The 12,605-nt window shown below is 39.9% G+C and overlaps 1 protein-coding gene across 1 annotated transcript; it reads left to right on the forward strand.

The window, feature by feature from the left end:
* The first annotated feature begins 3,351 nt into the window (after positions 1 to 3,351).
* gnb5b (guanine nucleotide binding protein (G protein), beta 5b) lies at positions 3,352 to 12,380 on the forward strand. Its single transcript, XM_030099024.1, has 12 exons — positions 3,352 to 3,501; positions 4,964 to 5,075; positions 5,721 to 5,857; positions 5,960 to 6,001; positions 6,958 to 7,034; positions 7,412 to 7,544; positions 10,049 to 10,192; positions 10,406 to 10,497; positions 10,672 to 10,720; positions 10,878 to 10,974; positions 11,280 to 11,446; positions 11,957 to 12,380. The coding sequence occupies exons 1-12, from the start codon at positions 3,376 to 3,378 to the stop codon at positions 11,966 to 11,968; spliced, it is 1,188 nt and encodes a 395-aa protein (XP_029954884.1). The 5' UTR covers positions 3,352 to 3,375; the 3' UTR covers positions 11,969 to 12,380.
* The last annotated feature ends 225 nt before the right edge of the window (positions 12,381 to 12,605 follow it).

Genomic DNA, 12,605 nt, shown 5'->3' on the forward strand with positions numbered 1-12,605 from the left:
AGGTCAGTTATGGGGTTCCTCAAGGGTCCGTGCTCGAGCCAATTTTATTTCTGTTATATATGCTTCCTTTAGGGAACATAATTAGAAGTCACGATATCAATTTTCATTGCTATGCAGATGACACACAACTGTATTTATCTATGAAACCTGATCAAACTAATCAAATAGACAGACTCAGTGACTGTATCAGATAAATTAAAACCTGGATGACTACGAACTATCTCCGTCTGAATCCTGGCAAAACAGAGGTCATTATACTAGGCCCCCATAAACTGAGAGAGTGTCTATCTGAACAGATTATTACCTTAGATAACGTCAGTGTATCCTCCTCCTCTACTGTGAGGAACCTCGGGGTCTTATTTGATCAGGATATCTCATTTAAAGCACACATCAACCTGGCTTGTAAAACAGCATATTTCCACTTGCGCAACATAGCTAAAATAAGAAACATTTTACCTAGAAGCGATGCAGAAAAACTCATCCATGCATTTGTTTCTGCGAGATTGGACTACTGCAACTCCCTTCTCGCAGCCTGCCCAAAAAGTGTATTAAAAAACTTTCAGTTGGTTCAAAATGCAGCCGCCAGATTATTAACTGGAACTAGAAGACGTGAACACATTACTCCCGTTCTAAAATCTCTTCACTGGCTTCCAGTCGAGTTTAGAGTTAGATTTAAAATCCTTCTCCTCACTTACAAAATCCTAAATGGGATGGCTCCAACCTATCTCCAAGATGCTTTAACGCCTTATCAACCAATCAGAGCACTTCACTCTCAAAATGCAGGGTTACTGGTGACTCCTAGAGTCTCTAAATGGACACTAGGTGGAAGAGCCTTTAGCTATCAGGCACCATTTTTATGGAACCAGCTTCCAAGTGGTGTCAAAGAGGCAGACACAGTCTCCACATTTAAGGTTAGGCTCAAGACGTTTCTCTTCGATGCAGCCTATGATCAGGTCAGCTAAGGATTCTAAACTAAACTAAACTAAACTAAACTAAACTAAACTAAACTAAACTAAACTAAACTAAACTAAACTAAACTAAACTAAAACAAACCAAACCAAACTAAAGTAAACCAAACTAAAGTAAACCAAACTAAACTAAACTAAACTAAAACAAACCAAACCAAACTACAGTAAACCAAACTAAACTAAACTAAACTAAACTAAAACAAACCAAACTAAAGTAAACCAAACCAAACTACAGTAAACCAAACTACAGTAAACCAAACTAAACCAAACCAAACCAGACCAAACTAAACTAAACTAAACTAAACTAAACTAAACTAAACTAAACTAAATTAAATTAAACTAAAACCAAACCAAATTACACTAAACAAAATTAAACTAAACCAAACTAAATTAAACTAAACTAAACTATACTAACTAAATACTAGTTTAAACAGTTAAGTATCCACAAAGCTGCCCCAGGAGCTAGAATGCTGTGGGAAGTACGGTGCACTGAGCCCTGTCCTCTAATGTCTGAATGTTATTCCCTTTAGTCCGTTCATTGCTTTTCACCTGCTGTCCCTCCCTTCGAGGGGGAGTCTTCTCCAGTTTCAGTTGCTGACTCCACTATTACGAAGGCCTATGAACAAGCTCCGTCCGGACCAGGAGGACACCCCTGTCGGTCCTGCCCGTGGACTGGCTTCGGTTCTACTGCTGGGATCCGTGGTTCTTGTGCTGGACCGTCCAACGAACTGTCCTCAACATTGTCCTAGGCTTTACTTCTTATTGTCTCATGCTAGCTGTTGCCAAAGCTGTCCGTCCCTGGGAGAGGGATCCCTCCATACTGTGGTTCTCCCCAAGATTTCTTCTTTTCCCACTGGGTTTTTGGAGTTTTTTCTTGCCGGATGTGAGGGTCGAAGGCGGTGGTTGCTTCGTTCTGTCTCGTTACTGTAAATATTGACATATTACCATTATGCTTATTCACTGTTTTTACTTTTACCGACAAATGTAACATCTTGAAGCCCTCTGAGGCAACTGTTGTTGTGATACTGGGCTATACAAAAATAAATTGATTGATTGATTGATTGAACAGGACAGACACACACACTCGCGTTCACACTACAGTCACCCATTAGCCTCAGACATAACACACTGAAGAAAGTCATGTACACATCACACCCGGACTCGACCATGAGACGGAGTCTTACGTTATGATTTCACATCCAGTGTCCCACAGTGAAAGCAGGCTGGCAGGTGATGCTGTGGGACCATATGAAGCAGAGTTACAGCTTAAAGACTAAGAAGCTTAGCGCTCCCTGTCTGTCCCTCACTGACAATCCTCTCCGCTGGGAAAGAGTCGCACCTCCATCCACCTGCTGTAACAAATTCTCCTGTGAGGTAAGTTGACTTTATCTATTATATGACAGCTGAAACAGGATGTTTTGTGTTTAATCTGAGGTGATTAAATTTCCCCTTTGGTAAATCTGCATATTTGAAGCCCAAAGTATTTGACGAAACAAAGCTTTGCTTTTTGTAATAATTGTGCTCCATCTGAGGCCTGTTCTGTTAATGTACTGCTAAAAGCTGTAAAACTCTTCCGTCAGTGGCTTCATTTGTATTTGGTGATTTAGGATTGTTTTGAACTAACGTGAGGCCTTCAAGTATTTTTGTCAAACTAACACTTTGTGAAAATTTTAACTAAATTCAAAATATAACCACACATGCGATGCTTGATACACTGTATTTAATACCAGTCTGCGTAGAAGCAGAAATACAGGATAAAAGCAACAAGTTTCATTGTCTGGACAAGTTTTGTGTGCAATGTAGTTCTTATGTTTATTATTTATGTGCTTTTTAATTCACACAATGGCAGCTCTAATTTATCATATCCTTATGTGATATGCATTAGAAGTATTAAAATAGATACAATTATATGTGTGTATCACACATACAGAATCAATTGAAATCCACAAAATATTGTATGTAAATCAACATTTTGATGTTTTATTGGGTTCTGTGAGACTTAATGGGCTTCTGTTTGTGTTTTTTTTAAATGGAACACATTTTAGGGTCTTCAGTGTTAATAAAATTTAGCCTATTGATGTGATTAGTCATTTTATGTGCTGTTTGGAGTTTGAAAATGTGCTCTGTGCCGTCCTGTGAGGGAATCCTGGATGTGTGCGTCTCCCAGAATAGCACTTCTCCTCAGGAGCTCTGAGAAGGATCAGAGAGGAGTAGATTACTGACTGCTTATCTCCTGTGTGCAACACACACACACACACACACACACACACACACACACACACACACACAGAAATAGCAAAGGTGTTCACAGCCCATTGAAGACACCCAAAGAACTTCAATAAACAATCTGCATCCAGCTTGTTGATGTGGTGGTTTTCCACAGGTGTGCACGTGATCACCTGCAGCCATGTGTGACCAGACGTTTGTGGCGGCCACTTTTGGCCCGTGTGACAACTGTACAACCCCCAGTCCTCTGATGAACATCTACATCAAGAACGAGGCCATCAACTACTGCTCCTTCTGCGTGGAGCTGGTGAGGTTCTCCATCGTGTCCTGGCAGACAGTTCAGCAGGAGCTGCTGCAGAATATGCCACAATTATAAGTTGTAAGATAAATAATCATGACAGACAAAGTGGTAATGATGGGATAGCAAGTCTAAATGAGTTTGGATGCGACAATCATTATCTAGAGAAATGGGGGTATGATTTATGAGGCTTAGAGTTGTAATTAAATGATATCAAGTCAAATAAATGATGTTCTTCGTCTTGGAAGAAATTAGACAAAGATTTGATGTTATAATTGCAAGGAAATAAGTCATCATTATAGGATGAAAATTATGGTTTAAAAACACTAAATACAGGCAAATGAGTCATAATTACAGTATATTACATTTTTTAAAGACATCTTTACAAAGGTGGGGGTAATAATTTACAATTACTCACATTTCTGTATTTTTTTCTTTTTTAACTTGTTGAGTATTTTTTTTTCAAATAAATACTTTTTCTGGTACTAAAGCAACAATTTCTCTATTTTGTTATTTTCAAAATAACATGTTTCTTCTCATTGTTTTTTTTCCCCGATCCCAGCTTTATCTGTGAAATTTGCTTTGAAGTAGATGGATAGTGAGCAGAGGTTCTCAATTTCAAGAAGCTCACTGCCGCGGTGGGTAGTCTAGGTTAACAATGAATAGGGCCTTAAATGCAGACAGAGAAGAGAAACTATGTATTCAGAAAACAAACCCCAAAACAAGCACCATTAAAAAAAAAAAGTTAACTTCATTATTATTAGTTTTGGTGTAGTTTTACCAAAATTTGTATTATTCAAAATAGCTGTACTCCTAAGTAAAGAATTACAAGTACTTTCCCCTCACAAACCAAAAACCTGAACACAGTACCATGGCATAAGAAATGGGCTATATGCACAGCTCCATTACTTCCTGAAGTTCAGACAGCAGCTTTATTTCCTGTCTTTCATGATAGGATGAACTGATTAATCCAGGTGTGTCTGGCCATGGACTGAGGTCAGACACACCTGGATTAATAAATTCATCCTATCAGGAAACACAGGAAACAAAGGTACTGTCTGAACTTCAGGAAGTAATGGAGCTGTGTATACAGCCCATTTGTTGATTTGAAACAGTTCATTCCTTCTTCTTACAGAAAATTAAAAACACATTGTTCACCTCCATCAAGTGGGTTTGGCACTTTCAAAAACTTAAAAAAAAATCCTCTCTTCTTATGTCTCTACTTTGCAAATAATAATAATTAAAAAAAAAATAATAATAATAATAAAAAAATAAAAATAAAAAAAAACAACCTTGGGCCGTGCGCGCCCCCGCGAGGTGATGAGTAGGGGGAGGGGGAGGGGGAGGGGGGATCCGTGCAGCGCAGCGTGTGCAGCGGCGGCAGCATCACAGCCGCCGCGCTCGAGGAGCTTCACCGCAAAACATTTAACCCGGGACCTCCCGTTGTTCTCCCGCCTCTGTGTTCCTGAAGATGGCCTGTCAGGAGCTGCAGAAAGGAGAAAGTCTGGCGTCTCTGAAGAAGGAGAGCGACAACCTGAAGAAGAAGCTGGAGGAGGAGCGCGCCAAGCTCAACGACGTGGAGCGTGAGTGAGAAAACAACAAAACAACAACAACAACATCCACTCTGTGACTCTGCAAGTCTGCAGCTTCATCGACTGGCTTGTCTGCGTTTTATTCTTTATTATTTGCACTTTTTATTGCAGGAAATATTAAATGTTCAGACTCAGAGTAAGACTTTCCATGAAACATTAGATAAAACCATAATGTGGAATTTTATTTTGTATTCAAGCAAATTATAGCTAATATGTTTTTTACTCCTTAGTGCAAACAGAAATTATATGTGCATATAAATAATGGGTGTATTATCTTTTGCATCAACTTGTTTAACATTGTATAATTTAACTAACACATTTTTTTAAGAATGTGCTTTATATGTAGACGTTTTATAACGGTGAATTGAATTGAATTTCTGCTACTGAAGAAACACTTAAATGTAGTTAAAACATGTTTGTGTTTGGTTATTACATTTTTCAACAACAGCATGTTTGATTGCAGTTTATCAGTGTAACAGTAGCTGTAGTAATATCCATGTTTTTAGTGTTCCCCACGATGTTCTAAAAAGACTAAAAAAAAATGCATAAAACATAGAAATGCTAAATTACATTGATCATAAATATCCGCGAATATACTTTGAATTGGACTGATTTTTGTTTGGTTTTTTTTGTCAGTGCACCAGGTGGCTGAGAAGATTGAGGTGTTGGGTGCTCTCTCCATAAAGACCAGGCGTGTGCTGAAGGGTCATGGGAACAAGGTGCTGTGCATGGACTGGTGCAAAGACAAGCGGCGTCTGGTCAGCTCCTCACAGGTACACACTGCTCCCCGCCTACAGGAGAGATCCAGGAGGAAGAGCGGCGCGGAGTTTGGGTGAAACAGCCATTTGAGTTGATTCTGCTTCGTTTGTCTACAGGATGGGAAAGTGATCGTCTGGGATGCCTTCACTCTCAATAAGGTGAGCAGCCGTGCACGTGATGTTACTGTGTGTTTGTAAAAGAATGGTAGAATTAATTCAGCTTGGTGTTAAGGTCCAACGTGAAGAAGTGCAAGAATAGCTGTTTTACCTCCGGCATCACTTAAGCAACACATAGCCATGAATCATTTATTCCATTGATACTTAATGTTCAGCTCTAATGCATTCTGTTAAGCAACAACTTATTCATCATAAATATTGAGGGGTGGAAAATAAACCATTAATTGAGTCAAGATGTGTTTCAAATCAATAATTGAACCATCAGTTTTCTGATGCAGCACAGCGGTGACAAACACGCTCACATGGATGCTGGTGAATGTGTTGTTACAACTGCACCTTATTTCAACATTCGTAGTGAAAATCACATCTCAGCCATGTCACTCTTATCAAATCCAACGATTAGATTAACTCCCAGTCTGAGAGCAGTAAACGGGACCTCTCATGGTCGGAAAATAAACAGACGGTTGTTACTTCCAGGAGCCTGGTCACCCAGTTTGACCCTCCCCACTCTGTTATATAAGACCATTTTCCTTTGAACGTTTGCATCCTCTTCGCCATATGTGCTGGTGTTGAGTGGGTGGCGGTGGGGGGCTTGGGGCATCATCTTATGCTCCCACACTCCTCCGAGAGAGAGGCTGCGACACGATTGAAGGAAAACTGCTAAAAAGCTTATCTATCCATCTGGCCCCTGTGTGTGCATGTGTGTGTGTGTGTGTGTGCAAGAGCACTTAAAAAGGTAGCAGTGATTCACCCTGGTTTAACTCTCTTGATAGACATAACCACAGTGAATTTAATCCCTGTTAATTCGTCCAGATTCACTTCACATAGTTAGATGTTTCATGCTTAATAAATGTTGTATTTTCCCACGATCTATGAATATCAGCATTTTTGTTTGTGTATTTTACGTGTCTGAGTTTATTTGTGTGTTTTCCCTGCAGGAGCATGGGGTTCCCCTGCCCTGTACGTGGGTCATGGCGTGTGCTTATGCTCCCTCGGGCTGTGCGGTGGCGTGTGGGTGAGGACGAACATTGTTCTTCTGCTTTTGTGACATGGATTTAATCGACTGGCAAACCTCTCCACTTGTCATAAATGTCTGATTGATATTAAGCCTTGTTTCATACAGATAGTCTCATAGTGAAAAAAAAAAAAAACCTCTGTCAATAATGTAAATTACTGTAGAGGTTTTTTTTTCCAGAAAACTTCTGAGCTTTATTTTGTAAATTTCTGATGCGCTGGTTTCAGTGGTAGAGAAGCAGTGAAGTCTGGTCCTCACTTCCTAGGAAAAACAGCTGATATAACCCTCTCGGTGCAATTTATGACAACAACACACAAACTTCAGATTTTAATATGTTACAATATTCATGGTGTGATGTTTTTGATGTTTTCCTTAAGGGGATTGGACAACAAGTGTTCAGTGATCCCACTGTCTATGGACAAAAATGAAAACTTGGCTGCAAAGAAGAAGTCTGTTGCCATGCACACTAACTATGTGTCAGGATGCACCTTCACCAACTCCGACATGCAGGTGAGCAACAAACTCCACCCTCACTTATGGCTGTGAAGGTTTTGATGTTTGGTGTTTTGTAGTCTTGTGCAGTTAAAATTCTTCTTCTTTCCTGCTGGTTTCCGTTAGCAACCCTTTTTTTTAAATCTTTCTTAACAGTGGAGTGTTTCAGCAAGCTAAAATATAAAAATATATTCTTGTAATTCTTATAATCATGCCTGTGATGTGCCTACAGAACAAAAAGTTGATGTGGGGTAAGGAGGAAAGGGAAAGCATGTCGGAAGAGACTGGAGAATTTTGTCATTAATAATTTAGCCCAGTCAGAGGCTGAGGAGCTCAGTGGGGAGGGAGGTAAGAAAAGAAGCGTGGAGATGGATGGCAGGGCTGACGAGGGACCGGAGAAAAGTGACAAGGGGGCATGAGCCTCTGTCCTGGGTGTATTAATAGACACTGAGTGGCTTTTATCTGGAGCAGAGTGGAGCAAACTGACCTGAGGGCAGGACATTTAGCTCATACACTGCACACATGCATGTCTTCCTCCTCCATGACCCTCTTCTTTTCACTCTGCCACGCACATGCGTGTCTCCGACACATCTCATTCTGCGCGTCACACACAGACAAGCGCGGATACAATGTCACACACACCTCTCTTGTCATGTCACTGAACAAAAAGGTCAGGGACTTATAAGAGTGTCTGGTTTTTTGAACTGGAATTGAAAATGAGAAGCCTCAAACTGTCAAACGACATTTAAGTTCACGTGACAGATTTCTCCACGTTATCTGCACGTGCTTATCTAAATGCACTTGTCTTGATCTGCTGAGGTTTTGACGTATCTTTGTGAATTGAAACGCATTTGAATTGTAGCTCATAAGTTTGCATGTGGGCAATCGAATCGACTTCCTGGACGTAGTTAATATATGGCAACATGCAGCGTCAGACTGATATGAGAAGCTCCCCATCAGATCACTGAGCTTCCCATCTGTGTGTGTCAGTAATTGTGGCTTACTGATAATTGCACTGGTGTTGGAAGTGGAGCTGCCTCTCAGCGCAGGCAGGATGTGGTGTGTTTTGTGCCTGAGGTCATCCAGCAGGAGCTCTCTAATCCAGCAGCCAGCGGGGATCTCTGATGTCTGCATGTGTCTCAAAGCGCCCATAATCTGTTTTCATCAGAGGACGCGCTGACATTTTGGCATTTTGCTGACTTGTTTGTGTACGTACATGACGCACAGTGAGAGTTCAGTGTGTTAGGGTGGGGAGCTGCTGACATTTATTTATTTTTTTGCATGCTGTGTGTGTGTGTGTGTTTGTGTGTGTAATGCTCTCTCATCAATATTCATGCTCAAGCTCTTATGATATATTCAGAAGAGCCGTCCTCCCCCATGTTGCATAAGAGCTGTAATTTCCTTAATCATGTTAAATACTGTGGATTTTGCTTTTCTAACTACCAAACATCCTTGACTAGTTTGAAACCAACACTGAAAAACAATGAAAAGTACAAGAATTGCTAACAATTTTAAAAACCTGTCAGTGTGAAATCTGACAAGTCAAACCATAATCTTGTCTCAGGGTATGTTTGACTGTTTTATTTCTCAGCTTTAATTCTTAAAAATGAGAAATGAGTGCCAAGTCAGGAGACAAAATTATGTATCAATGAATTAATAACTCTTGAACTGATCAGTGATCGTGAGCTCAATTCACCCCACCAACCCAGTCTTGCTGTTTATTATTCCCAGGATGAGTAAAGCAGAACTTTTATTAGCATGGGTGGAAGTAACAATTAAAAATATCACATTAGTGTAATAAAGTGTTATTTGGGGTTCTTGGACTTTTTTTTTAAATGTGTTCAGTACAGAAGTGCTTTGCAATAGTATTTACAATCAAATAAATGTGCTTTTTTGGGTTTGTTTTGTTGTAATCAAAATTAGTACTTTTAAAATCACACCCATAAGAAGAAATAATATTCCAAAAACTATTTTATCTGCATTTTGTCACCAATAAGTTTCTTCTTTTAACAGAGAAAATCTTACAAAACAAGTTTCTGCTGTGTAATCTTTATGTATTTTATTGTTTGTCTAATAAATGTGTTTTTAATGCAAGTTATACTTTGTGGAGTCTTTGAAAGAAAAACTTTTACCTCTCACTGTATACAGTTTAAATATGGTCATCGTAGTTGTACGTCAAGTAGAAACATTCAGTCCTCTTTCCTCTTCTGGACTTCTATATATTATCTCCTGTTTTAGTTCATATCCCTCCATTCTCATTCAAGTGTCATTTGATCATCCGACTTTTGCATTCATTAACTTCCTCATGCTGACTTCCCATCAGCTGATGGTGTCAATTGACTTGTCACAAAGTGCACACATATTTCCTGAAAAAAAAAAAATCTTTGAACATGGACGTCAGTCCTGATCCAAAGCATCTAATTTTTCTGATTGTTTCTCTTTATGTCTTGTACGTTGAACCATGCTGTGCCCTTCGTCTGCATGTGTGCGGCTGCTTTTGACCCCGTGTGTTCGTCCGCTAGCTCCTGACCTCCAGTGGCGATGGCACGTGTGCTCTGTGGGATGTGGAGAGCGGGCAGCTGCTGCAGAGCTTCCACGGACACACAGCTGATGTCCTGTCGCTGGACCTCGCCCCGTCTGAGACTGGAAACACTTTTGTCTCTGGGGTGAGAAAAACATAAAAGAGGTGGAGGAGCTCTGCTTGGGTTTGCGGTCCATGCGGTTGTGAGGAAACCACATCGGCTTTCTTTAGTCATAGCTTTGTGACACTATCACATACTGGGGAAGTGGAAAAAAAAAACATTTTCTGTGGAAATCAGCAGTCTTATTAGTGTATAATGCATGTCTGAGCCTGTGTTTGCTTGCATGTGTGTTATCAGGGCTGTGATATGAGGGCCAATGTGTGGGACATGCGCTCTGGACAGAACATTCAGTCTTTTGAGAGCCACGAGTCCGACATCAACTGTGTCAAGTAAGTTCAATGTTTTCATTGCAAGCACTTGTCATCGTGATTATATTTTGGCGGGGGGGAGGGGTGTATTGTGATGTCTTTGATTTGCATGATGAGAACTTGAAAGTCAAGTTTCAGTTACACATGAAATACACTGGTGCAGAAATGACTGGACCGTTGAACATGTGTCTGCAGGTATTACCCCAGTGGAGATGCGTTTGCATCAGCTTCTGACGATGCCACAGTGAGTCATTTAACCTGTTTCTCTGTTTGTCGCCTCTATTATTTACCTTCTTACGGTAAAAGTATTACTAATAGCGCTCACTGTGAATCATAGTGCAATCAGCCTTATTGCCAGAGCAACCACAGACTGCAGTAACCGGCGTGTTGTCGCTCCTCAGTGCCGTTTCTATGATTTGCGAGCTGACCGTGAAGTGGCCGTGTACCAGAAGGACAGCATCATCTTCGGTGCTTCCACAGTGGACTTCTCGCTGAGCGGTAAAGAGTTTGGAGAGCACTTTCAGCTAAATTATTCACTATGTGGAAAATAAATTTTGAAAGATGGCCCGTCTGTTTTTTTAAATCTAAAAAAAGAACGTGTTTTGCTTCACCCACCCCTTTTAAATATGAAGTTGTTAGAAATGAGTTATATGAACAGCTGGAAATATTACAGAAGGCAGAACAAAAACGTCAAATCAAATCTGACAGTTTAATCTCAGCCTTTGTCTGTACTTCCTGTTTTTCTCAAACCCCCTTTCTCTTCTATTATTTCTGCCATGTCCCACATCTCCTCCCTCCCCCAGGGCGCCTGCTGTTCGCCGGCTATAACGACTACACGATAAACGTGTGGGACGTTCTGAAGGGAACCCGCTCCACCATCCTGTTCGGCCACGAGAACCGAGTGAGCAGAGTGCGGGTGTCCCCCGACGGCACGGCGCTCTGCTCGGCCTCCTGGGACAACACCTTACGGGTGAGATCTAGTTTCTAACAAGAGCAGTTTGTTTCAGTCGTACACTTTCACACAATGTGAAACCATGTTACTGGAAATACACAGAAAAAAAAACACCTGCAATATGATTGAAAGTTCATTATTTGTGGTTTATTTTTACATTATGTGAATTTCTAAAAACATGCTCAATAGGAAATTATGAAGAATGCAACTAAAACAGCTTAAAATATTCCCATTTATGAGTGACTTTAAAATATATGATAGTTTCACAATTTAAATTAATCTACAAGAAATTTACTTGTGATTTTTTTGATATGTGCCTCTATTAATGTTTTCTTTTTCGAGGTTCAGCTTGCTAACTGTGAAATAAAATGCATTTTGTAAAGAAAAACAGCAGATCTACATCACATTTCTGACCTAAACTGTCCCTAAAACAAAGAACAAGATGAAGAAAAGAGAAAATGAACATCTTCATCAACTAAACAGTGTTATTTTGTTCCATTTTTCACTGTGATGTTGTTTTTCTTGCAGATTTGGGCCTAGACTCTTCTTGATGTTTTCACTCATCTAAAAAATACAGCAGCAGGCAACAACCAGCACCGCTTGAAATCAACACTACTGCAGGAGTGTGTTCATAACAGAGCTATGTCTTTATATCCTAATTATAGGATGGGTATTTATTAAAGTTTGGATTCCCAGTCTTTGCTGCAGTTAGCTTTATGACTGATATCATGTAAAAATGTGTTATTAACATAGTAGGGAGACAAAAAAAAGATGTGTAAAGAGACAAAAAGAAGTTGTCAGCACAATAAATTACCATGTAGCTCCACAGATAACACCAGTGTTATAAAATATCAGTTTTCTGTCACCATGCAGTGAATTTACATTTAATCCTGCCACACTACACCAGTTTATATCAGAATGACGAATGACAGCTTTATAATTAATCACTGATGCTTTACAAATGTATTAATATTAAGAACTTAGAGCAATTCTACTGTGAGAAAATAAAGATGTTTTCAGTATTTTTTGTTTTTGTTTTTGTATTTCACACAATCACATGCTGAGTGCTCTTTGTTCTTTATAATTGACTCATCTCAGACAGAGCTGTACAGTAACAGGGCAGTTTGTTCAAAAACATTCGATGTGTCCTGACACATCTACGTATCAACAAAACAGA

Source organism: Salarias fasciatus, chromosome 1, assembly GCF_902148845.1.
Source record: "Salarias fasciatus chromosome 1, fSalaFa1.1, whole genome shotgun sequence".
NCBI classification, from domain to species: Eukaryota; Metazoa; Chordata; class Actinopteri; order Blenniiformes; family Blenniidae; genus Salarias; species Salarias fasciatus.

What these genes read in the sequence shown, in the direction of transcription:
- gnb5b (XM_030099024.1), top strand. Translation starts at nt 3,376, where the DNA reads ATGTGTGACCAGACGTTTGTGGCGGCCACTTTTGGCCCGTGTGACAAC. An exon ending in CAGCTTCTGACGATGCCACA is followed by an intron (nt 10,721 to 10,877) that starts GTGAGTCATTTA and finishes GTCGCTCCTCAG; the next exon opens with TGCCGTTTCTATGATTTGCG. An exon ending in AGTGGACTTCTCGCTGAGCG is followed by an intron (nt 10,975 to 11,279) that starts GTAAAGAGTTTG and finishes TCCCTCCCCCAG; the next exon opens with GGCGCCTGCTGTTCGCCGGC.